The following is a 27,119-nucleotide window of genomic DNA, read 5'->3' as shown; positions in this document are numbered from 1 at the left end:
CATTATTCCACTACTTTTGCAAAGGTACACTCTCTTTGAGAACATGTGGCTGATTTAGTTTCTTTTTATGTCTTGCATTCATAGCCATATGGTCAGATTTCCATATGACTATGGTCAAGATAGAGGTAGTATCATGTTTTCATTTAATTGTCTGGAAGAGGACTTGGTCATATATATGTACCCCCCGTTACTGTTCCAGAACTGTATTTACTTTTCTGCATCCATCAGTGACACAATACTCTACCAGCTCCAGACTTGTGTCTAAAAAATTTGGTGACAAAATTGTGTTGGAATATGTTGTATGCAGGTAGATTGAACCCTTTTATGATTGGAGTGGAAATTAACTCTGCTTCTGACAACTGGGCCATTACATAAATGAAGGCGAGAGGCTGTATGATTTAATTTTGGGGAAGGGACTCTTCTTCCATAACCGGGATATGGTTATTTTCATTTCAGAATCACTGTGTAAATGATTCATTTTGTTTTCGTTTAGTATGTTAGTATATCATTGTGGGAGGATTTCACTTCATCTCTTTAGTCAGATCAAAAGGTTGAAACTACTTTATATAGTAAAACTGTTTGCTAAATTACTATTTCATAGGTTGTGTGGAACCATAGGTTAAGCATAGGGAGGAAGAGATTTATTTTCAGGTAATCTCCCTTGGTTTTGCTGTTTCAGAATTTAACTTTTATCCTAAACCATTAATCTCTTTCATCACAATTCCATAATTGAGATAAGAATAATTTAAAATTCAGTGAGATAAATATGAGTATGAAGAAGTTCTCTTTGGAATCTGAGGTACAGAATGAGGATGAGTAAGAATATGCTGGTTTTTTTAGTACTATGTTGAGCCCTTCTTGCAGTGGTAACAGAAATGTTATGGAAGATGAGTTCTGAGACAGTGGAAGCCTGAATATAATTCAAGAAAGCAAATGGCTGTCAATAATATGTCAAGTCATCTCTAATTATTAAAAACTGAGTATCATTTACATGAGTACTGATTAATATGTTCTCCTAAAGGAAATTCAGGCTAACTAGAAACTTACGTTCAGTTCTTCTAACAAGAACAACACTTACTCTTGTACATGTTGTATCAATGCCTGTTGATGATGTAATGTTTCCTCTTTGTCCTAAAGCAGTCTCTTCTGAACTTAAGACAACTTATCTTGTGCAAAAAACATAGTATGTTTGACTGCGACTTCATTATTTTTTTTACTTTTTTCGGAGTAAAGTTACAGTATTAATAAAGCATGCTAATGAATTCTGTAGAACTGTTGACATCTGCTTCAGCTTGAAGCCTTTCAACTGAAAGTATTGTGAATGTTTTTCACAGCTAAAAAAGCAAAACATTTATTTACAAGTAATGCACTCTTCAGGGCATAAGTTAAACACAGAGTTAATTGAGACAATAATGCATTTGACATGTAATTCATAAGCGTCTCCCAGTCAGCCCATACTGTGATTTGTGTAACTTGCACAGTTTATTGGAAGTTTGAAGGAACTTAATTATTTCATCTGTATTCTGTTAGACTTCTGAGTGGTTTGATGCTGTGCACTGAATGGTTTTTTTCACTGCCATGTTTTCTATACCTTACCTGGCATGTTTACTCTGCATGGCTCTTTCTTAACTGACATTCTAAGCTCTTCCATATAAGTAAAACACCTCTTCTTTGGTGTTAATAGTTGCATGGTTTTGCATTTCATTGTTTTAATCTGAATTACCAACTAAATGTGAATGGACAATGAGTTTTGTAAAATGTGAGTGTCACTTACTGTTGTTAACTTCATGTTGTATGAAATACTGTTTACCATCAACTGTGTTCACATGGATGAATTTGTACGTAGGACTGTTGTAGCTCTTTGCACTGGCATATAGTGCAGTCAGTTCAAGTTCTTTCCGTTCTTTGTCAATATGTGAAATATAACCTGTCAAATGGATTGTGAAACAGAACAAGAATTATTTACATTGATAATTTCAGTTGCTTTTAATATCACTCCTGTGGTTTTTGTCACATGGGAACAATAAGTAAGGGAATACTGCTTGCAAAGTAATTTCATTTCAGTGATAGGGCTGTAAGGTAGTAACATAATACACATGCATTTAGAAATATGAAGCCATTATCAATTTAATCACTTTATTCGAATTTATGTAAAGACATCTTCATTTCTACAGATTTCTGTCATTACTGAGTGTCAGACAAGGATTCTTGCTTTGTTAAAGGAACAAAAACCATCTAAGACTGCAAAAATAGCATAAATAAACCAAAATGTAAATGCTTTATGCACCAACACTTCAGCTTTTCCATATATACTGTTAAGATCAGTTGGTCTTCTGTTTTTTTTCTGAATAGTCAGTTGTGAATATTCCATGCTAAGGAATGAATAGTAACTCAGGTTAAAGACCTATTGTGAGTATGTTGCTTTTGGGTCACATTTCCTTTTTATTTGCATCAGAGGTGAACTTTGGAAAAGTTGCATTTACCTTGGATATGTGGAGATACTTGGTTTAACTAACCATTTCTAGAAACTATAGAAAATACTGTGGCCATTATTAAAAGCAGCCATTTCTCTTGGGAATGGCAACTATTTGAAAGTATAAATAATGTGCTGTGAAGTAGTACAGAGAAGTGTATCAAATGTAGATGAACTTACAGGAAGAAGAATTGGTGGGAAGCATTTAATTTCTAATGCCATGTCATTTTTATAGAAAGGCTTTGTGATCCAACTTCAGTGGAAGCAAAATCTTAAGCTGTTTTACTCATACTTTGGTCACTTAATTATCTGGCATGAAGAGATATATGCAATTAAATATACAGCTACAAATCAGGTCAGAAGTTAAGGGTTATTGTAACTTCCATTTCTGGAAGCCTTAGTAAAGGTACATGCAAAATACTGTAGACTCTCAGACCTTCATAACTGTTCCAGTAGGCTACACGTCAAATACTTTTCAGGAAAATTGGTTTGATTTATTTTTGCATTTTATACATTTAAAAACAATTACAAACAATATTTGTAGGCAGATCTAAGCAGAGCAGCTTTAATTCCAAACTTCTGTAATCCCTGCTGTTACTCTTGACATAAGGCTTCTCACATTTGTTACATTTGAAGTGTACACCTAAATTTTTCAAACAGTGCTAAAGTCATTGACTGTTAATGCTGTTTTCATGGAATCAAATCTTAAGATGCTCATAATAAGTTCTTTATTTGCCTTAATGTCAGAGCAAGACTGTTTCTTTGAATGTGTTTTTAGTACTTTGGTCTAATTTTGGATATATCAAGTACACCTTTTCTTACATTTTCTTGTAAAATGGCTTTATTACTCTGATATCAAATTTAGAGATTTCAGCATTGATAATCTATTTCTTTATTGTACTGTCACCAGTACAGTATTCAATTCTTTAAGCATCTTGAAATTGGTAATGTTAATCTTTCACTTCTGTGTAGTTGTCAAATACAGAATAATTTGGCAACTTTGATATGTCTAACGAATTCTAAGCTGCTTAGTTATTTCTCATGAAATGTTAAATGAAATGGGCTTTATGTAAACTGTTCTTTTGTCTGTAAAAACACCAAGGCGCTTGTCTCCTTTATAATCTTTAGAGTTTTTTTTAAAGGGTTTAGACTGTTTCCTTAAGTAAGGAATGTGTGAGTAATCACTCTATAGCTTTCAAACTGATGTGCTTATACATTCTAAAGTATCAGCTCAGGATAACCCACTGCAAATAAAATGTGACTATTACTTTTAAGCCACAGCTTCCTATTGATAGTTCAGTCATGTCTCAGCCTTCAGTTTTTCGTCATTAAATTGCTTGAGACTCCTATGCTGAAATGCAACACACTATGTCAAGGTAACCTTTCGTATTTTAACACCTTGCCCCCTCAAGCCTCACCTATGAGAAATCTCCAAGAATCTTGAACGTTGGTTTTGGACAGTTCTCTAACGTCATACTTTCATGTTACACATATTAGCAACAGAAAGGGGGTGTATGTCCGTGTGTATGACTCTAGGTTTTCTAATTTAGAGGAGTATTAAATGTAGCTCTAAACACAGGCAAAACAGTCATTGTTGCCTTGAGCAGCAATGTGCCAGGAGGAGCAAAATGTCTCCCCTGTCTCTGTTTCCTTGGTGCACACCAGCCACAGAAAGGTAGTCTTTGCTGTAAATACTTCAGCGACCACCACCACCACCAAGAGAGGTATTAAACTCTGATATGACAGCTAGTACTTGAGGTCAGCTACATCCAGCAGGAGTAGTCACCGCCACCTTTGCCCTGTTGTACAACTGGAGTAAAAAGCCTGACACTGAGTGCTCTCTATGTAGATCTCCATCGTATCTCTTCCATTTCTCTGATTTGTATCTTTTGTGTCATAAAAGTTGTCTATCATGTTGCTGTTTTTCATCTGGGGCATAGCAAAACTGAATTTTCCAAAACTATTGTAAACCATAAGCCAGATATGAATACAAGCATATTTCTTTTATACTAAGTAATGTTAGTTAAAAATGGCTTAGCTGGCAAAATACTCCTATTTTCTTATTGCATCTTTAGGCACTTTTTTCTTTAAACACAAGATGGCAGTACTGCTATGTAAATAGTTTATTGTTTCCTATTTACATTTGAATTATTGAGGGGTTTGACACATTAATGTATGTTTTGAAATGTTTTTTTTTTGCATAGCACATTAATGCACATTTTCTAGCAATGACATCCGTTTTAACAATTTGTGTATTCTCTTGTCCTATTAATGAGGCATAGATCAGTGTTTGTAGAAAATGATGTCTAACAAATTTGTTTTACCTTACCAAACTAGTTCACACAGCTGGCCTTTTGTTAAGGAGCAAAAAGCTAAAACTGGGGGACTGACTCTTAGAATCTAACACAGTTGCCTGTACTGCTTATTACCTGCTATATTACCTCCTACCTAGTATCTTTTTTTTTTTTTGTCAGTTTTCTCCAAGTTTTTAAAATTATGTGTTAAACACTTCTATTTGAAAAGCCAAAAGTGACTGCTCTGGTCTTCAAAGTGACTAATTAATCATTGCTGGTATTCACACATGGTAAAAGCTGTGAAAAGCCAAAAATAACTCAAGTTTATTTTCTGTGTGCATACTTGAGCTTTTGTTCAGTATCTCAGTTTTTATGATTTACATGTCTAACACAGAAAACAAGTTTTATGATGACGAATGCCCATCTCGTAACTCACAATTCCAGGTGAGGTTTCATGATCTCCTTTCAAGCTGATGTAAGTTCAAGCTGACAGCAAAAAGATGACCTCCTGGTCACTAGTGCTGTTTTGTACCGTGCTTTTCTGCTTGTATAGCTGAGCTCTGATCTGGAACAGGAGTTGATCTTGTTAAAAACAACCCTTGGCAGAAATTTCATTTAAATGAGTTTTGGCCTCCCCATTAAGCTAGGCAGATGCCAGTGCCAACGCAAGGATGAGGGTAGAAAACATGGAGTCAGACTGCCCTTTTCAGTTTCAGCCTCTGCTAAAATAAAGTGACTAGCATTTCATTCTGAGAGTAAGTAATTTCAATTTAATTTGAATAGGACATACTTAGTAACATTGACACATGAAGGAAATTAGATTATTTCTGGAGTCTTATTCTCAAATTTTTGTAATGTATGACAGGAATAAAACTGTTCAACTATTCAGATAACTAGCATTTGCAATATTGATGAGCGTAATTGATGATACAATGAAGTATTTCACTTTCTGAAGGATTGGAAGTAACTTTAAATCACATGCTGTTTTTCAGGATATGTAGAAAACTGCATGATTTCTGTTAAAATGATAATTAGAATAAATTAACTATTTTTAGCTGAGAGAAGCAGCAAGGTTCAGGCTGCTTTATGACTGGTATCCATTACAAGGTACTCCTAGAATTATAAGGCTATTGTCCACATCTGCTTTAGGTAGAGAAGTATTACCTTTACAAGATGGTGAAGAATTAAATGATATATCAGAATTCAAGTGTGTGGCTGGGAAATAAATTCAGAGTCTAGCCCTGGTCTAGTAGTTAAGCTACATCAAAATTATTCCTTCTCTAGTAATTGTTGAAAGCTGGAAGAGGGATGTATGGCTACTAATTTACTAATGACTTTTATGATAGCAGCATTTGTTAATACTGTACTGCATTTTAAATGGACCACAAGATTTCCATTCCTATAAAGAGAATTTTCCAAGTCGGGGATGAGTTCAAGTGCTGTTTTTGACTTCAGCAATATAATCAATATTATACTATCTTTTGTTTGACAGTGCTGCAAGTGTTTCTGTGCTGCTGATTTTATAACTATTCTCTGTAACATTTTCATGGTTAAGGATTGCATCTCAGATTACTAGCTTTTTACACATGTGCATTAATGTTTTAGTGTAATTAAAAGTTCATCTTTTCTCTATTTTAAATATCTTGGCTTTGATCAGGAAGTAGGGCAGAAGAAGAGGGGATGGGATGCTAACCTTATGTAAACTTCAGTGCACATTCTTGCAATAGCCAAGAGTCTGTATTCTGTCCTCTCACCTGAGGAGATGAAACTTGAGGTTGAGCCAAAGCCAACTCCATCCAATCCATCAAGTTCTGCCTGAAGCCTGAGGAGAAATAAAGCTTGGCAAAAGTCAAAGTGCTGTATTTTGGGGATTTTGGTATCTGTCACATTTTACTTTGCACCCCTCCCTTGTGGAAGTGAGGCTGTGCTTTAGTAGAAATCCTGTTAAGTACTGCAATTAATGCAATAAACAATGATATATTAAATATTGGGAAAGAAGCAAATAAAGGCCAGCAGAATCATGTTTATTCCTTTTAAAAAAAAGATATACTTCACTTTTCAGCAAAGATGTCCAGGAAGCTAAGTTTGCCAACTGAGTTAAAGCCTGATTTAGGTAAGTTTACATAGTTGATTTTATTTTTACTAAAACTGTTTTACAGAATGTGAGTACATTAAAGTGAGAGTCCTAAATTATGTAAACTATCATGACTTTGTTGCATTTATCTGAAGTCTAGAACTAAAATTTTAATTCCACTCTTTTTGGGGGCTCTCAGGCACAAAATGTCATTGCTGTCATCATAAGGTAAGCCTGCAAATCTTGTATGTGGCTTATCGCACTTTCAGCATAATTTTTAGGCATCTGTCACTCACTTTATCGGTAGTGCTGTGATAGCAAAAGTGTGAATAAGCAGGTAATGTAAGGAAAATTGCTTCCTGTTTTGAACCATCTGATACATTTTAAATTGAAAAATGAAATATCTTAAGAATAACAGGATATGTTGAGGTCCACTCAACAAATAATTGGACATAGTTTTACAAATGTTGTCTTGTGACCACTCTCTCTAAATGAAAATAATATACAGCTGTTTGGATGGATGACCAGTCTGAGAATTTTTTTCTTGAAAAAGCACAGTAACTTTCTTCTATATAAGAAGCAGTTCAGTTGAGGTTGTTAGTACTAAAGGTCATTGTATTGGATAACTAAAACATCATACAAATGAGTAGATTTATTATTTTTTTAGTACTTTGCCAGCTTGTAGATCAGATCCAGCTCTCCTGCCTTGTTCTCTAAAGATGATGGGGGACAGCTGTAGACCTACAGCAGTAGAATGTAGCCTGAATGTGAAAGCTGCCTTCTGCCTGCCACAGCTTGCTCCCCCTCCTGCAGCAGAATTGCTACCACAACCCCACCAGAAGACAGACCAGGATCAGACTGGCAGCTGCAAAGCTGTGTATTTGGCAACTGTTGCTATCGGCAAGGAAAGAGTCCATGGCACTGGAATATCCTGAAACTGAGCTGGACCACCCTGATTTACAATTTACAATTACAGCTCACTCAGAGAAATGTTGGAAGGAACCCTCAGAGATCCTTTAATCCATTGCTATGGCAAGGATCCACATGTCTGACAATTTAACCTCTCATCTATTCATGAGCCTCCAATAAATAAGTTTTTAGAAAAATTCCCAGACAGAAAGTTCCAATGTTTTATATTCAGACAAATTTCCTGTTATTTAATCAAACTTCCTTGCTTCCATATTAACTTTTTCTTGTCCTTTCCACAATGAGCAGAGATAACAAGTGCTCCCTGTCTTTTTGTTAGCCATCTTTTATGCTGTTGAAAGCTGTCATCATATCTCTAATCTTCATTTTTTTTACAGATTTTTTTTTTTACAAAATTCAGTTCCTTCTCCTTTTTTAGGTTATGTTGTCTAAATCTAGGATGGCTTCTGTTAATCTCCTCTGAACTTGGAATTTTTCTTCATCTTTCTAAAGCTCTTGTGCCCAGAACTAGAGGGATTTAACTGGCCTTGTTGGCAAGAAAGAGCAGAAAAATTTGATTTGACTTTTCAGTCTGTTTCTGTTCTTCCTTACTATGTTTACTAATTTATTAGGGATGGTTTCAGTTTAGGGTGACTTTTGTCATACTTTGCAAACTGGAACACATTTGTATTTAAATATTATCTAATTAATTCTAATTCTACTGTTGTTTTACTCCCAGTTCTTTGATAGCAATAAGTACTTAAATGTGTTGTGGTTTTGTTTTTGTTTTTGTTTTTTTAATGAAGACTGGAGAAAAGAGAATGCTTAAAGTCTTTCAGCGCTTTCTAATCCTGAAAGAGTTTCAGCATTTTCTACATCATTTAATACTTGCTGTTCTTTCTGCTGAAATAATGGAAAATTTTTTGTCATCTCACTTCTGGTATACTCATAAAATAGTTTGTAACTTCTGAATTGTAATAGCCTTTGGTTTTGCTTGGCTTTGCATATGTATGGATATCTGCACTTAGATGCCTCATTTTGTTCTGTGTAAAATTCTTTTAGGTTTTCAGGTCTGTAAATAACTTCCTTAGGCAATTATAATCTTTTTTTTATTTTTACTTCTATCTTTTCTAGTGGGATAGCTTTTGCATAGTGTTCTTCAAAGATTGTCAACTTGCTTGTATTTTTTTTGTCACTTATGTGGCTGTATCTACTGGCTCTAGGAGACACCTGAAATGCCTTTCTCCCAAGCTCATTATGCTTATCATTTTCTCTCCTTTCTTTCCATGGCTTCTTGAAATCTACTCTTCCATGATCTTGTTCTTTCAAATTACTTTTCTGCTTTAGATCTTTAACCTACCCCTTTTCCTCCCTAAATAGCCATAACAAAACCTAAAGTATGTGCTTCTTATGTGCTTATCCTCCACTTTCTAAAGCAGAAGTTATCTTGAACACACTCTAGTCTGCATTATAGCATTGCTTTTCAATGTTGTAATCCAAGTGATTAAGGTACCATTGCCACAAGGTCCTATCCTTCGGTTTAGTTGCTCAAGAGAGTCTCATCTTTCCATCCTTCTGATGAAGTGGTGTGTAGTGGATCGTCACACTGTTGTTCCTTCCTCTTCGTCTGAAACTAATCTATTAACAAACCATAGATTCTTCCTTGACTTCAGGATAAATAATATGCACTAAGGCAGTTAAACTCTTTACCCTTGGTTCTCTCTTGTGAACAAGTTGGCCACTCTCCACAATGCCTGTATTGTCTGGCAAGTTAATTTTTATGGGGCTTTTTCCTGTCCATTCCAATGCTTCTGGAATTTGTACACATGCTCTTCAAATATTCAACCAGATGCAGCTCAACAAATGCACATTTAATTTTATGCCTGTTGCAGTTAATGTATGATTATATTCAGACTGATTAATCCATGTTAGAGTTGAAAAAAGCATTGTTAGTAAATATTCATGCCTGAAAAAACAAGCATCTTAAGAGGTTGTGGTCATTAGAAGAACTATAAAAAACAAATAATTGTTTTCACTGGTTTACTCTGGATTTGATTTTTTTAAATGTGAAAACTTAGCATGTCAACATCTGAGTGGTTGACCTAGTTTCTTTCTGTAATCCATGTTTTACATTTGACTTAGCTAGAATTCAGCAGGATGATAATTTTTCTATCCTTGCTGGAATGAGACAAATATCTCCTGAGAAGGTTCACTGTTTGTGTTGATTAGATGTCTGTATTTAGTCAGTTGAAAACTAGTTTGTATGCTTTTCAAATGCATGTTAGATGTTCTTTGTAGAAAGTTTTGCAATAATTTAATGAAATTAGCATAGTGATACTTCCAGAAAGTATGTCCTTAAAGATGCCAGTTGCATCTATACCCTACCCAAAGATCCAAAACAATAACTTAATTTTTCAGAAGTCATGATATAAATTGCATCAAACTTTTACTAGTAAGGTTTGTCTTGTGCCAAAATTTTGGAATGATGAGTTAAAGTAAAGCATTAATTTGTGAATGCACAGATAAATTCAGATGTGCTGATGTGTTAAGTATCACCACACGTGCAGATAGTGCACAGCTAGAATGGAGCAGTAAGTTTACTGGTTTGAGCTTTTGTTAATATTGGAATTCATTCTCTTTTAAGAGAACCTTATTTGCCAAGCAGTGAGCAAGATGGCCTGAAAAGTTTTAGTGCTGTTTCTGGCACTACAGTACAGTATTCAAAAGGGAAGTCTTCAGCTTTTCATACCAGTGCCAGGTGGCATTTGGTAGCATTTGATGTTTCTCTTGCTAAAAGTGTGGGTGTGTGTAAATAGCCTGTTAGACCTCCTCCATACAGTTTCCTAAAGTGGGACAATATTATTGTGAGTCCTTACAGGTTATGTGGTATCATGCTGTCTGGATGTCACTGCAGTTCTTAAAGTAAATTAATTGCAACTTCATAAGATTATTAAACCGTGTTCTATGGAAGCCAATATTTTTTTCATCTGATCAATGAACTAATTTGCAGAGAGGTTTGTAATTCAATTTTTTTTTTAAAGGAAGAGTCCTGTTTGATGATGACTGTTATTCTCTGTCCTATGAAGACAGAAATATGCATAACAAGTGTTCGTGACAATTACCTAATAGCAACCTCTGCAAAACAAGATTGGGCACTTTGTTCAGAATACGGTGTTGAAAACTGGGCTAAAAGAAAATATGACTAAGGAAGAATACAGGAGTAATAATCAATGGCATGGTAGTTAGAATATACTTCATGCTAAAGAACAAAAAAGAAAATCCAAATTCTCTTAATCCCTGCATTTTGCTATTCTTTTTAATTAAACTGATTTATTTTCAGATGTCAAAGACAACTCTTTCAGTCGATCCCGGAGTTCTAGTGTAACTAGCATTGATAAAGAGTCACGCGAGGCAATTTCAGCTCTTCATTTTTGTGAGACTTTCACAAGAAAGACTGATACATCGCCTTCCCCATGCCTGTGGGTTGGGACCACGCTGGGTACAGTGCTTGTCATTGTACTGAATTTACCCCCAGGAGGAGAGCAAAGACTTCTTCAGCCAGTAATTGTTTCTCCTAGTGGTACGTACAAAGCAGATGGGCTAAAGCATACTTCGATAAAGTATTGTTCTCATTCATATTTTTTTAAAGAAACTGTTTTTCTCTGTTATGGATTAGTTAAATTAATATATATTCCATTGATTTAGCTACTAAGGTTAATGATCTAGCTTGGTTACTTCATTACCAGAGTTTTAAAGTTGCAAAGTTGAAAATATGATCTCGTGTAATGTAAAAATAACACTTTAAGTATACTTGCTGAGAAACACGTTTGCTAACCTTCATGTAGTACCTGGCAATTGTTAAACAGAGATAGCAGAAGAGATGAGTATTTCAAATGCTCAAATTTTTTATTTTTTTTTTTAATCATGAGGTAGGAAACTTTCAGTTTTCCTGCATCATGAAAAGGGAATACAAATTAAGGGTTGTATATTGAACAAGGTTTAAATATTAGTGATAAAATATTCATTTGGATTGCTGTGAGAGGTCTTGTATCTTGTTTTTCTGATACACAGCAACTGATTTTGTTCTAATTATATATTAATGGCTTGCTGAATATGCTGTTAGGTATAGATTTAGCTTTCCTGCTACCACTGTCTCATGCAGAACATGACATGCTGCTCTGCTCCACCTTGCTCACACAGCTGGTATCAGGACATGTGAATTGCAATGCTATTTCATTGAAATAGTTATTAGGAATAGCGTGACCTCTAGACCATATATGTGATTTGTGCTTATCGAGTATGGTATTGGCAGCAGTATTCAGATTTGGTAACATATGATCATGAAGGCAAGACTGCAGACTAGGCAGTATGTTTAATCACTGTATCTGCAGCATAAGCCTTAAAAGGATACTGCCATGTGTATGTTTTTTTGTGTACTTAGCAAATGTTCATGTTTTTACTTATGTGTGAATAAATATAAGTAATACAAGAAATGTATTAGCTTGAGATCTGGCCTACAGAGATAGTGACTTAAACAGTGGGGAGGGAAAACTTTTCTTCTTTCATTTTATGCTAAGGAGTTGCATTCAAGTATGAACTGCAGGGGAAGAAAACCCATGTTGCTTGTTTCTGAACCTGTCTGTATTGAAGAAAAAGGAGGTTCTCACCTTTGACTAATATTTATTGTTGACATTAAGCACACTGTGTACTCCTCAGGAGAGAATGAAATGAGTTGCATTTGTGACACTGAACTTGAATACACGTGTGCATTTCAGCTTGGATTTCTTAATAAATGTATACATTTCCATTGAAGTTAATGGAAGAGTATGCATACACTTAACCTTTGAAAACTGGTTTAACATTTTCTTGAATACATACGTGCTCTTGCACGTTTCATTGGTTTTTAGATAAACATCCAAAGGTTTTGGTACATCTGTGTTGCTACAGAGGCAAGCCTAAGTTCTAGTTTTGTTTTCATTGTGCTAGCTTCTGAAAGGAGTATTTTGTAGCTTGAAAGACAATTTAGGATAACTGTTTTAGAAATGTGCTCAATTGTTTTTTTCCTAGGAACCATCCTGAGGCTAAAAGGGGCAATCTTGAGAATGGCTTTTCTGGATACCACAGGATCTTTGGTCCCACCAGCACATGAACCCTGGAGAGAACTCAATGTTCCTGAAGATAAAGATGAAAAAGATAAATCGAAAAAGCGACGACCTGTCTCAGTGTCCCCCTCTTCCTCTCAGGAAATCAGTGAAAACCAATATGCAGTGATATGTTCAGAAAAGCAAGCAAAAGTTATCTCACTGCCATCTCAGAACTGTATTTATAAGCAAAACATAACAGAGACTTCTTTTGTTCTTCGTGGAGACATAGTGTCACTGAGTAACAGTATCTGCCTTGCATGTTTCTGTGCCAATGGACATATTATGACTTTTAGGTAAGACCTGTTTGATAATAACTTAAACATAAAAAGAAAAAATAGTCTTCTGCTAGATAAAAAAGTTTCCTTTTCCATACAAATATGAAATTAAAAAAAAATGTACATTCACTCAGTGTTCATGAACCTCTAACACTTGGGCCTGGATAATTTTGATTATGCATTCCTATTAGTTATGCCCTTAACACATGAAAAAGTTTACTAGTTTAGCTCAAGTTACCCCAATTCAACAAATAGTTCCAAATATGCGATACCGGTCCATGAGTTGATGAAGTTTGTCTCAAAGTTGAATTTACTCCCTGATGGAGAAAACTGCCTTGAGTTAGACCTTCAGCTGGTACCTGACCTCAACTCTGCATATTTTTGTGCAGCTGTTTGCATCACATTCATGCCTCAAGCTTACCGTTTTGTTGTGTAGCTTACTTATTTCTATGCTACAACCACTAGCAATTAATCTTGCCTTTATAGCCCAAGTTTAAGGCCTTTAAGACATGTCATCTAAAGTAAAGGGTTTAAGTTATGCGTTTAAATATGTGTAGAAGTAATGTTTGAATGTACTTACGTTTCACTTAGGTAATTTTAGTATGTCCTTTTTCTTGAGCATTTTCAAATGGTGTTTTATTCTGAACAGCAGTGTGTATATACCTATACCCTTGTCACCTACATTTTAGTCACAGCTAATGCTAAGATGAATGTGGAACATGGCATTTTAAAATTGTGCTGGTAAAATTCCTAAAACATTATTTTTAAGGTTGCAAAAACAAGCTTTCAGCTTGGGAAATTCTCTAAAAGATACTTCTTCAGGAAATTGTTAGGAATAAAACCAAAGCTGATGCATACTACAATTAAAAAATAAGTTTTGATTAAGTCTTTTAACTCCATTGATGTATACCCCAACATATATTCTAAGCATCTCTACAAAATGCTGCTCACCTTTTAGGACAAGCATTGTTATTTCCCCTAATGAAAACTGAACTTAATAAATAATGTGTAGGTACCATATATTGAGACATCCTGTTTTCCTCAGGATTTGTTTTGTTTTCTAATGAACTTTGCATAGAGGTAGGTGCTAAATTATAAATATTGAATTGTTACATTGTGTAGGGAAGTTGAATTCCCAAGGATTAACTCCATTCCATAAACATGAATTCCTGTTGGGAAGTGGACTTAATGTGTTTAAAAAAAAAAAAAAAAAAAAAGCTGTATGTGTAAAGTTGTCAAAGCATTGTATCATTCCCAAGATGGCCAATACTTACCTACTGATAAAAATTTAGATAGGGCTTACGATTCTGTTACAGATTTGTTTGAAACTCTGAAAATGCTGTCATGGATGTCATGCTTATCCTATCTGATCTAATGTTTTTGTATTTTGTCTTGAAGCTGTAACGATGTTTTGTGCTTCCATCAGTCTGAAGCAAGGCAATTCTCTGTTACTAACTCACTCTTAGCAATATTCTTGGTTTAGATAAGTGCATGGCAGAAGTGTTGTTTCTGGGCGATGTGCTTATAAGAGAACATTGTTTTTTATTTCTTACCTGTAGAACTTGCTTCCAAAGTCATGTTACCAGTTCTCCTTCCTTTTGTTTGTCATAGATTAAATCTGCTAAGAGACGATCCAGTCTGCAAAATGCAAGCTTAATGTTTAGAAATCTCAGTATCATATAAAAAACCACTCCAACGCTTACTGTTGTGGTTACTACATCTTTTTCATTGCTTTTGACTTTACTTTGCACCTTTACTGCTTTTTTTAGTTTCTAGAAATAATAATCTTATACAGATGGTATCTGCAGCAAAAGCTGCTTAATGTATTGTTAGCTGCAGATGTACCAACATCTTATGTAAATTACGCTTTTACAAAAATTTCAGAGTGAATGTTTTTGAGACAGCAGTTTATTTTGGGTTCTATTTATCAAGACATCAGGTGTTCAGTCACTTCTTTCTTGCATTTATTATTACTTTGAGGGAGAGGAGTGTTTGGTAGCAAGAGCATTGTTACAGCCTGAGTGTGTTGAATCTGTTCTTCAGTAGCTTGATGCAAAAGTACTGCAATTACATGTGCAGAATCAGAAAATGCAAGGTAAGTAAACTTTGCTCTAAGAGGACTTCCTCTTAATTATGCGGTCAGACAGAAAAGTTGGGCATAATTCATAAGATTGTTTGAGGCTACTGAATTCTGTTTTCCTTTGAAAGCACACCCCTGCATATTTCTAAGTGTTCTTGAGGAGAGATCTTTTAGACTTGTATTTTTAGTCAAGGAGAAATTCTTCACCCAAGAGAAGAGGCAGGATGTTTAGTTGTAAACTTTTGGTAGATACTTATCAAAATACTTTGTTAGTAATTACTAAATAATGCTTTAAGTGAATCTGAGATTTACATGCTCAGAGTATCATTTAAAGGATGCTTTTAAATGCATCTGTGATGCAGATGTTTAAATTTCACTTTTGAGGCACTAACTTGAAAAAAAATTCATATTTATGTTTTGAGATTTTGCAATTGCATTAAATGATACCCTGTTTATGTGGTAATTATGCAGATGGTGAAGAGAAAAATAATGTATTGCAGTCTAAAAATGAGATATTTGATCAATAATAGACAATCTTGCTGTATTTAATAAGTTTTTTTAATTCTTTTTCTTAAGTTTGCCAAGTTTAAGGCCGTTGTTGGATGTATATTACCTGCCACTCACCAATATGCGGATAGCCAGAACATTCTGCTTCACCAACAACGGACAAGCACTCTATCTTGTCTCACCAACTGAAATACAGAGGCTCACCTACAGTCAAGAAACATGTGAAAATCTTCAGGTAATGAATTACAAAAAATAATTACTGTTTTCCTAGATATATTCTGAGGTTCTTGGTTCTAGATTCGTGATGCTTACAGTAATGAAGTTTGTCATAAAGCCAAGCACTTTGGCTTTCGTGCTTTGATTTTTCTCACTGTAGAGTCTGATTCAGGGTGAATCACTCCTACTCTTAAATTTTACTGTTTCATCCATCCTCTTGTATTTGAAACAGTTTCTTACTTAATTCCCTTTTTGATCGATAAGATATTTCCTCGTATAACACGTGCAGTTAAAACTCCCTTGTTCAACTGATGCTGGTAAAGGTGCATGCTGACGTAAGCGGGGAATACTAACTTAGGATAATTGAAGAAAGCTATTATGTTTCAGGAGTATTAACATCTTGAAAAGACTCTCAGTCATACTTCAGCTTAGAAGTTGTATAGAATACTGAAATAGCAGAGATGCAGGCTGTAAGCTCTACTTTGGTACCATGCATGGATATGGGTATTTGCAGGTATAGTTTCATCAGGACAAAATCGGGAGTGTTGTCCAAGTTGTTGAGGGGCAAATGCAGCTTTACTTGAACCCATTTCTTTGCTAGTGAATTTCATGAGCTATAAGCTTTCAACTATCAGAACAGATGGTTTGGACAGATTTCTTAATATGTTTTTATTTTTTATTTCCTAAGTTGCTCTGCAAAGGCAGATGCCTATTAAAGCATATTCATTTTCAAATTCAGATCCACAAAATAAATCCTTAAAGTGAAAGAATATTCCATTAATTTGCATGTGAAATAATGGATGCTTTGTTGTGTCTCCTCTTCATTGCAAAGGAAATGTTGGGTGAGCTCTTCACTCCTGTAGAAACACCAGAAGCACCAAACAGGGGGTTCTTTAAAGGCCTGTTCGGAGGTGGGGCACAGTCACTTGACAGAGAAGAACTCTGTAAGTTTTTTTAGTACTCGTTATTTTTCTGGTATTTCTACCCAAGAAAGCCAGTGATCCTTGAGAAATGTATTACCTGTGTTAATAGAACATTATATTTGCAAAGAGGAAAGTAAAAAAGGGAATGACAAATACTTTTTCATATCTTTTACGTGTTGTACACCTTACCAACAAGATCAAAAAAGCCTGGTGCTGTTTTCTCACAGTCTCCTTTACCTCATTTATTCAGGAGTAGATTATAAAACAAGAAATGGGACAATTGATTTTATTTTTATTCATCTTTATGAAGTGTGTAGTACTGACCATGTTTTTCTTAATGGTGTTAAACTGAAAGAGGCTGGTTCTGGAGAACGCTATTCTGGACAGTGAGAAAATTAAAACTCCATTCTACTTCAGTTTGTTTGCTAGGTTCTTTTTCCTCATTTGACTTGTGCAGAGATGCCTTAGGAATGAGAGCAAGGGCAGAACTGTATGATAGTTCAATTTGGTGCTCTGTTCATAGGACAGTAAAATCCAGATTTGGCAAAGTTTTTATTGCTTTATCATTTTTTCATTGTTTTTTGATTACAACTTTTTTTTACTGTGGTAGCATGCAGCTTTTTAGTATATTTAAGGAAAATAACTTCCACTTATTCAGATATTTGCTAGATGGAACACTATATTATGCAAGTTTATTTGTAAGAACTGTTTCCTTTTTAACATGAAACATAGCTCTTAACAGGCAAGGCTCCCTGGCAATCCTTTATGTTTTTTTATTGGTTCTTTGATCTATCCAATAAAAATTAAATTAGTCTTTACTATTTTTGCCTGTACATTTTGAACAAATATCAAATATTTAGAGGTCACTTTCTCCATTAAAAATTCCATTTGTATTTATATATGTGTAATACTTTGAAAGGTTGGTCAGGTATTCTATTAGAGAAATTTGTGTGCACAAATTATATGTTTAATTAGTATGACTGGGACAAGAAAAAAATGGCTTTTTGTGGCAACAGAAAAACACTCTTGTAACTTTAGAAGGTATCTTCTTACATCATTTCAATTTTCCACCATCAAGTTTTAGCTTAGATCTTTAGAAGGAAAATAGTATTGAGTGGGAGAAAAAAACCTAATGAATTAATTGTAGCCTGAAAGTAAGTTCAATGACAATTCAAAAGACATCTGAAAGTCTCTTTAAAATAGTCATATTTAACATGAGGGTCACAGTAGAATCTGTAATAAGTGAAATGATTCTTTTTTTTTTATTCTTGGGAATTCACAGAAAGAAGTTTATAGTGTTAGTTGAAATCTAAATCATTCTTCCTAGAAGCATAAAATCAAATCATAAAATCTTGAAATACTGCAGCAAAACTTGTTAAATATGTTAATATTATTTTTCCCAGAAGTGGGAAAAAAAGAAAATGTTTAAACCATAATTTCATTGTTTAGGAAAAAAAAGTTACAGATTATTTGGTTTGACTTCAGCATCCAAAAATGTTTTGGCCTTAACTCAAATTTTTGTAGAGTATACAATTCAGCATGAGATTGACATGTCCATTAGGTGTCTAGACTGAACTAGGTGGCTGATGTCCCATTATGAGCAAAGGAGATGTAGTCAATGCAGTCACTGGAGTCTAGAGAGCTGTTCAGCTGGCCATTCGTGGGTGTTTACTTCAGGATGAGCTGATTTGTTCTTACAGCTGTACTGCCTTTTCATGACTTAAATGACTTTTTTTTTTACAAGATTCTTACAATAATGAGAGCATAAACACCTAATCTTCAGGTGTCTGCATCTAAAACTGAACTTCCATCAAAGGAAACTTCTGCTGGTGGAGTCATACTGGCTAGCTAAACCAGCAAAGCACTTCCAGAACTGACCACGGCTTGTATTTTCAAAATTCTCCTCCTTTGTCTGCTGAACTCCTAACACCTTCCCTGTGAAGTAAGCTATAATGTTAAAAACCACTTCACCAGCACAATTCTGTTGATGACCATGATGCTGGCACTGAGAGAGTTTTAATTTCACACTTGAGCTGTGGAAAGGTTATAATTTTATAACCTGCCTGGAAATTTGGAAATATGTTTGAAAATCTCAGTTTTATTGAATAGTAACATCTAGAAACATTGAGTAGTGAGTATTGCTCATAGTCATGCCTGTGATTAGGTGTTTGGTGTCCATGCAAAGAAATGACACCTCAAACTTATATTGGTATTTATGTGACAGTGATAGAAAACCTTACTATTCTGTTTTTGCTGCTTTGCAAAATGCTTCCAGTTGGAGAATCAGCATCTGGGAAGGCATCAAGGAGTCTTGCCCAGCATATTCCAGGGCCTGGGGGTATTGAAGGGGTCAAAGGAGCAGCATCTGGTGTAGTTGGTGAACTAGCACGAGCCCGGTTGGCGCTAGACGAAAGAGGACAGAAACTAGGAGAACTGGAAGAAAAAACTGCAGCTATGCTTTACAGTGCTGATTCTTTCTCTAAACATGCTCATGAGGTGAGTCTGTTAACATGTTAAACTGAACATTAAACTGATACTCTAGCAAAAATTGCAAGTTTTGCAAGTAACTGGCTCCTGCAAAGCCATGTTAGAGGTATCTAAAGGGAATGCAATATCGCTGAAAAAGGACACTTCCCTTTTATCTATCAATCATTACTCCTAATAATTAAGTATTAATGTAAACAGCTTTGTCTTGTGGCACATTGGTCTAGAGCATACCCTCTGCCTGAGTGGCATGTGGATTTCCAAAAGTGCAACTCAGTTCACATGAAGAATTTGTCACTGAGTTAGATAAGAGTATTGCTCTGTGCGAGATTCCTGTGGTTCTTAAGAAAGACCCAATTGTTGTATGCAGACCCCATGAGTCCAAGTTATTTATTTTTTTTCCTCAGTAACTACATAGGATGGTTGTTCTCTTCTGTGTTCATCCAGATCTCTTTCCATCCCCTAAACTCCTGCGCAACCTTTCCATTGTCCCAAAAACATCTTTTTCTATCTGAGGCCAGATCATCAGCAGTGTTGCTACCATTAGAAAATTCATCATGCTAAACCCTTGCTGTTCAGCAATGTTGTTGTTGCAGTTTTGAGAAGCCTTACTAAAGTCCCTCTTTCTCATGCTGCTTTGTAAGCTTATAATTTGTTTATATCATTGTACTTTTTGATTCGTTATAGAAGCAGTAATTAGAAATTGTTTTTTGTTTTTCTAGATGATGTTGAAGTACAAAGACAAGAAGTGGTACCAATTCTGATGATGCTCATCAATTACATCTGTTTAATTTTGTCCTGATGAAAAAAAAATCTTGGTTTTTCATTAATTTTGGCAGGACCTTCAAAATTCAAAGGAGTATTTACCATTGGATACTGTTGTTTCCTAGCACAAATCACACACTGTTTTACCTCAGTCATGGCTTTAACTGAGGAGCTTTATATTTAAAAGAAACACACACAAAAAAACCAAACTTGAGTGTTTCTTAGCTGTTGGTTAGCTGAGAGTTGGAACAAAGAAGGTAACTGGAACATGTGGAAAAGAGGGTAAAGGGAAAACGTAGTGTGAGATGGGCAGGGGCAATGCAGGGTCAATCCTGTGTTAATATTTCATATGCCAGAAGTTTTTGTGCTATTGTAATTGCTGCCAGTGTTATACCCTCCTGTGAGGAGAGGCAATAAATCAGGGGTCCAAGAGCTGGAATAAAGTTGTCTGTCTTGCTGGACGGTAGCTGACTTACACTTACCCTCTAAGACTCACTATATTTACCATTATTGTTGAAGAAGAGTTCAAGTTTGCTGTCACTTCTTTCATCGGAAAAGCTGGAAGCTTGGAAGATTTCTTGTTGAAAATTGTATACATAGTTGACCTGTGCATAGTCTTTTCTTGGACCCCTGATCTAGTATTCTTGTATTCACATCATATTCTGTGAAGTGCAAAACAAGAGAATACACAATTTTTGCATTAAAAAAGTCAAGTGAATAATATGACTGGAATGTGTCATGCTGGGAGTTTTCATTTGTGTTATGGCTGTGCAATGTGAAATGTGGTAACATCTTCATTGTGGTAAGAATACTTCAACTTCTGTTCAGTTAAATATTATTTTTTGCCAAAAATAGTTATTGGTTCAGTTTGTGTAACATTTAGAATTGGCTGTGGGTTCCATTCATGCTGTGAACTTTTATAAATGTTTAACAGAATGTATCTTTACAGCCATTAATTAAAATAGCTGAGATAGTTTTGAGCAAAACTTAAATTCTAGATGCCCCTCTAGTCCTTTACTGTGAAATCAGATAATCTTGGACTCAGGTTTTCAAACAGTTTTACACTCTGTGGAGGTGCTGATGCATGAATAATGGCAAGCATCTAATATTTAATAATTGTCAGTATATTGTTTAGCAAATTTCTAAATCCTGCTAGTAGAGGTATTTTACAAGTACCTATCTCAGCCCCACTCAGCACTAAAGGCCTAAAGTTTGGATTTAGTCTCTAAAGCAGTGTTTTCAATGTGGGCAGTGGTAAGTGTCCACTAAAACTTCAGGAACTGGTGAAATAGTGTTCAGTTTGGGTGAGGTAAATAATATAGCTGAGCTAACTTGTTAATGGCTGCTGCACTAAAGCTGTAACAGTGGGAATGACCAGAGCTCTTTTAAAAAGAGAGAATTCCTTAAAATAAATGTTTGCATTTCAAAAATTTATTTAGACTTTCTTCCTCAAAGCAGGAATAGTTACTGATTGATTTTGTTTTATGAAAGGGAGTACTTACAAGCTGATAGGTCTACATTGTCTGAAATTAATCATTTGGGTTTGCTTCTCCAAGCATCACATTCTCTGTGGTGTTTTTGCACACTTTCTGAATGTTCTCAAAGCAAAACCTTAGTTATATTTGTATTGTGAAGTGATGTTGCAGGTACATAGATGAGGCAACCTTACAAAACACTTAAAGCATGCAAAATATTGAAGTTACTGATGGTTCTTAATTCATTTTTCAAATGAAAGGCAAATATGTTTGGGCTTTGTAGCACAAATTGATAAATTTTCTGATTTTATGTATGGTAACAATTTAAAAAGACAAGTGAATTCTGTTGCCAGTGTGAGGGCATGCCATACCATGTCCACTGTTCAAAGAACTTAGCAAATGAGAACATGACAACTTGAACAAGTAGCTTTGATTTCTTGATGGCTCTGTCCCATACCTACTGAGTCAATGGTAACTCCAGTTACTTAACTCAGCTTGCCACGCAATTTTTGCCTCTGCATGTTAATTCCTTTTCTAGTGTCTAATTAATGCATAATTAAATTAACACTATTTTGTTAAAAATTCAGGTAGAAGAAAACTAGATAAACTACTATCCATACCATTTCCAAAAATAAAACACCCTAGCTGACACTTGTCTCCTTCCTTATCTCACATTTATAAATTGAGATGACTGATTATTATTAGACCTGGTGAAAATGAACTATATTTCAGAGCTACAGAATCCTGGAAAATTAGTCTCGTCAGGCTCTGTGGGAGAGGATGGCAAAAGTACTCTTCAGCAAATCATGGTATCAATTCAATGGAAGATGACCTTGGTGTGAAAGGAAAGCCTACTTAACTTTCTCATCAATAAACATTTGACAACCACCAGCAAGCAAAAAAAGAGGCAATGAGAGACCATCTGCCAGTACAAGAAGAGTAGTGGCTTATTTGGTATTATAGAATTTATCATAGCTGAATCTTTTTTCTGTTGCATATGTTCAGAGCATGCTTCTAGAGTTGAAAACTAATGAAATGATTACTCACGAGATGAATACACAAATGGTTCTTGGCCAATAAAAGGGGCTATGTACAATTTTATTCTAAAGCGTTCCTTTTTCCTTCTCTGTGGAAGGAAGTTGATCATACATCATTGCATCTTATTCTGCTATTGGTGGTGCACCTTTTGTACAGCAAAGTATATTGAAATCCTTAGGGTAAGCACCCCTGGTTTTTTTGCTAGCATTTTAGTTGTGTGAAACTTTTTTTAGAGTATCTGGAAAACTATAAAATACAATTGAGCTATTACTTTTTTTTTTTTGATGGAAGTGTAAGAAACTGCTGCTACCTATCTGTTTATGTGTAGTGTGTCTCATTAGGAACTGTAAACTGAAGAAGCTTTTCTTCACCTTAGTCCTGCCAAATTGTAACTTTTGAATGTTGATATGTGTAAATATGCGTGTATTCCAAATAAGTCTGAAAGTGTTACACCACAGGCATCTCCAGTGATTTGTTCTTCAGCAAACAGTCAGTTATAAATTATAGTAATATATAGCTGTGTTCCTTGTCTGTCTTTATGCAAAGATTTTTGCCTGAGGTGGTACTTGTATGGCAGGTGATGTTGGAAAGCTACATCCAAAGGAGGATTTTTGGAAGCAAGTTCATTTCCTTTCTTTTTTTCCTTTTTGCTTTCCTTTTCTCTTTTCCATTTTGCGTTTGGGTTTGGGTTTTGGGTTTGGGTTTTTTTTTGCTTAATTAATGGCACTGATCTTACATGAACTTTTAAACTTGAATTTTTCCTGCACTTTAATTCAATCATGGTATTTTATTCCTTAATTTTGTTTTTACATTTGTGCAGTTCAGGTTCATTATCTGTATATAAACACACATGTTCAATAAAGACTTTAGAACAGATTACTTTCAGGCACACTTGCTAATTATGTGACTATCATTTCAAATGTGTGTTTTCTTAGCAAAATATGTATATACAAGTATATACAATATAGAATCTAATGAAAGGCACGTATCCTGTGTCAGCATTCAGTTTATAAATTTCTGCAACACTTTCAGATTTGTTACTAGATAATACAATAAAATCTGTTATATTTATACATACTGCTTAAGAATATACTTTTAGTTTTAAATAATTTTTATATGTACACTTCTACCTTTAATTTTAAAAATACTTATGTTCAATTTTTAAGTCAAAGTACTTAAAGTATGTATATTATCCATAGAAGAAGTTGTTTTAAGCTTATGAATACATTCATATCTCATATCGAGATGATACAATTACTAAGCAATGAAAACAAATAGCCCATTTTGCTTTGCAGAAAATAATCATACTTATTTTTACTTCTCATTATAAACATTCTTAAACAATTCCCGAAGTATGGAGAGGGAAGACAGTGCATTCAGAAAACTAACCTAATGTCAAAGTTTTCTCAATAGCTGCAGTTTGTGGCTGACTGGTTTTCTATGATACGATATTTTTTTTCGGGTATACACATGAAAGACTTTTTTCAGCTTTATTCCTTGGACTCTTAAAATTCCCCAAAATTTAAGTGAGGTTTGTCCAATAGTTTCTTTGAGTAATGTATGAATTTTGATTATACATCAGCTCTTTACATGTAAATCAGCGGGGGGGTGGGGGGTGTATACCGAACATGTGCAGAAAACTTACAGCCTGTGGCTGAAGTGCCCTCTTCTTTCTCATCATGGTTTAACATACCCGGGCAGGCATGGATAGCATGTTCGGTGCGTGGGGAAGGAGTGCAGTGCCTTGCCTCCCTCTGCAAGTTGCAGGGTAACTTCTTGGTTGAACCTTTTCTCATTCTAGCCAATTTCCTATATGATTTCTATGAATCTTTTTGGTGGATGTTGATAGCTTTGTTACTACCACAAAATCTTCAAATACTTTGTAGACAGAAATTAATGATGTTTGGGGGGAAGGAAGGAAGTAAAACAGAAAAAAAGATGTGTAGTGTAGGCAAATCAGCTAAACCAATTTTATTTCAGTTTTCATTGAAAAGCTAAATTAAGCTGGGCCAATTTCTTCTTATGCATGTTATAGAGATGTGCTGTAAATCATCTACTTTATTACTGTTTCAAGCCAAATAGTGTACTGTGTTTCTGGGTTCTTTTACACTAAAAGATGTGAGTGTTCGTTTTTTAAAAAGAAAAAAAAAGGGGGGGGGGGGGAGAAACGAGACAGAAACATAGAACAATCAAATGAAAGGTGTCAATCAGTATTCCTTTTAGTTTTCCATGTAAAGCGCCTAGAAATGTTTGTCATACAGCTGTAGGTTACTTTGACACTTGTACTTCTTTTTGTTAGTACCTAAGTTACATACTACCAGGCAAATAATAACTAGAAGTTAAACTGTTTCAGTTGAAAACATGTAAGGAGTTGTATGTGGATTACCACTACCATTCAGTAATAGGTGATGCAAAGGGAGAGGGGTGGGAACATGTTTTAAATATTCCCTTTTAAAACAGAATTGTAAATAAGCAGTACTATGTTATTTTAGACCTGAGCTCTGCTATCTGTAGTGGTTAGAACTAGGAAAACATGCTGCTTTCTAGTTATGCTACTGCTTCCTTGTACCAGCACCATGGGGGAAAAATAAAAAACCATCAGTAAATTTTTCTACATTGCCCCCTTGTGGGTAAGCATGCTTGATGTGTAGCAGTTCTCGTTTATGTATAACTTAGTGTGTACATGTGTGTTTTCTTTTTTCTTTTTGTTCATTGCAACTTATTCTTCAGTTAAGTCTTGCTGAGCCCCACTAGCTCTTCTGAGGGTGATTACTGGAATATGCATTTTAGGTAGGGTTGCAAATCCATCTGTCTACAAATATAGTTTCATATGAACTGCAAACTGTACTGTTACAAACACAACTATGTTAGATTGCATAGAGTTATTTTACTTACATGTACTTGAACTGAACTATGTCATCATAACAAAGTTAAAAAATTAAGTATGGAATATTTTTGTAAATAAAAATACCTGTGCAGCTGGTATTTTAAATTTAAAATGTATTATACATTAATGTTTCAGAAAAAATGTTCATATATGTGTATATGAATGTGTCATTATGCTGAAGGGCTCTTGACTGGGCAAAATAAACTATTCAAATCTCTCCTGAAATGAGTGGAGCTTACTCCTTTTCTTCCTAACCAGTTCTTTTCCTGCTGGCTGGAGCGTACAGTGACTCCTTGCCAAAAGAGGCTGTTTCATTTTGCTTAAGTTTTTGTGGGATGCACCGTACAACTAGCAGAGCAGTGTGTGCTTGAAGCACTGGCAGCCAGGCTGACAGTGAGTAGCCCCTAAGGAGCACAAAAGGCAAAATGGTTTGTCGGTGGTGGTGTTCCCAAGCAGGTCTAAAAACATTCTGAAACACACATCTCGATGGCGACGATGTGAAGTCCTGTTATCCTTTTAAGCTATCAGAAAAGTTAAGGTTGTTCATTTTACAGACTCAGTAAAGCAAAGTATTTTCTGTAGCTGCATTTTGACAGTGTTCATTAATTTAAGAATCCAGGGTGTATGGGGAGAAGAGATGAAGCTGATCTTTTTTTTTTTTTTCCCTTTGCCATATTTATGGCACAGCAGATGTATTATTTTCTTTGGTTGAGGCTCAGCTTTGCCACCGACCAATTTCCAGCTTGCAGTCTATTAAATTTTCTGTCTTCTGCTGTTGGGTGGGGGGAACCACCTTTGTAAACATGCTCTGAATGATGCAGAAATACTGAATCTGAAGAGAGGCTGAGGCAGTAATTCTGAAGTGAAATTGCTCTATCTCAGTGAAATTTTTGGAATCTCACAAAGTCAAATAGTAAAATATTTCAGTGCTGGTTGTTTTAGTATGTGATTGATGTAGTGAGGATGCAGTTTCATCTGTGGGAAAAGTCTGCTGGTTCCAGGCCTCTCCTGCCTGACCTCCCCCCCCCCCCGGTATCTGATACTTACGTATTCTGAACTTTAAGCACTGCAGCACAGGAGTTATAAATAGGATGATGCATTGGAATAAAAAATTGTTTTATCTTCAATCCAATTAAACTGAAATCTCTGCCATCACCAGTAGCACAGCAAGAATAGCTCCCTCCTGATGGGGACTGTGGGGCTCCACAGAGCATCAGTGGACTGACAAGAGGAGGGCATTGTCAGACTGAGGTTGCAAAGTGAAACACTTTTAGTAGAAGCCAGGATTTGATGAGACCTACATAAAATGGTCCCTTTGCGCATCGTGTGTTACGACAGTTCCGGTGCCAACATACTGTAAATTAACTGCATCTAGAACCTACAGACACATGATGGTACGCCCATTAGTATTAAACTGTGCCACCCTCCACAACTTTTCCTTATCCAGATTCTTTATTGGGAATGGTCCCTGGCCAGCTCTGCCTGGGAGGAGGCTGGGAACACCTGTAAGGACATGGCAGTGGGCATCCAAGGTCCAGTATGGAGGGACCATAAATTGGGCAGGCTAAGGACTGAGTA

The 27,119-nt window shown here is 35.4% G+C and overlaps 1 protein-coding gene across 6 annotated transcripts in view; it reads left to right on the top strand.

The window, feature by feature from the left end:
- The window catches only part of STXBP5 (syntaxin binding protein 5), a 117,439-nt gene extending 91,681 nt beyond the window's left edge, over positions 1–25,758 (top strand). For 4 of the 6 annotated variants that reach the window (XM_075036033.1, XM_075036028.1, XM_075036027.1 and 1 more), the window contains 7 exons: positions 6,830–6,880; positions 11,088–11,327; positions 12,815–13,184; positions 15,823–15,988; positions 16,802–16,913; positions 19,168–19,388; positions 20,099–25,758. In XM_075036033.1, the coding sequence (XP_074892134.1) occupies positions 6,830–6,880; positions 11,088–11,327; positions 12,815–13,184; positions 15,823–15,988; positions 16,802–16,913; positions 19,168–19,388; positions 20,099–20,140 (1,202 nt within the window). In that variant the 3' untranslated portion in view covers positions 20,141–25,758. The remainder of the gene's footprint in view (positions 1–6,829; positions 6,881–11,087; positions 11,328–12,814; positions 13,185–15,822; positions 15,989–16,801; positions 16,914–19,167; positions 19,389–20,098) is intronic. The other 2 variants (XM_075036031.1, XM_075036030.1) reach the window with 1 other exon arrangement.
- Positions 25,759–27,119: the final 1,361 nt, after the last annotated feature.

The sequence above is a fragment of the Buteo buteo genome, chromosome 9 (genome assembly GCF_964188355.1).
Source record: "Buteo buteo chromosome 9, bButBut1.hap1.1, whole genome shotgun sequence".
Lineage (NCBI taxonomy): Eukaryota > Metazoa > Chordata > Aves > Accipitriformes > Accipitridae > Buteo > Buteo buteo.
The sequence above is the reverse complement of the archived record's forward strand: the minus strand, read 5'-3'. Positions and strand labels throughout refer to the sequence as shown.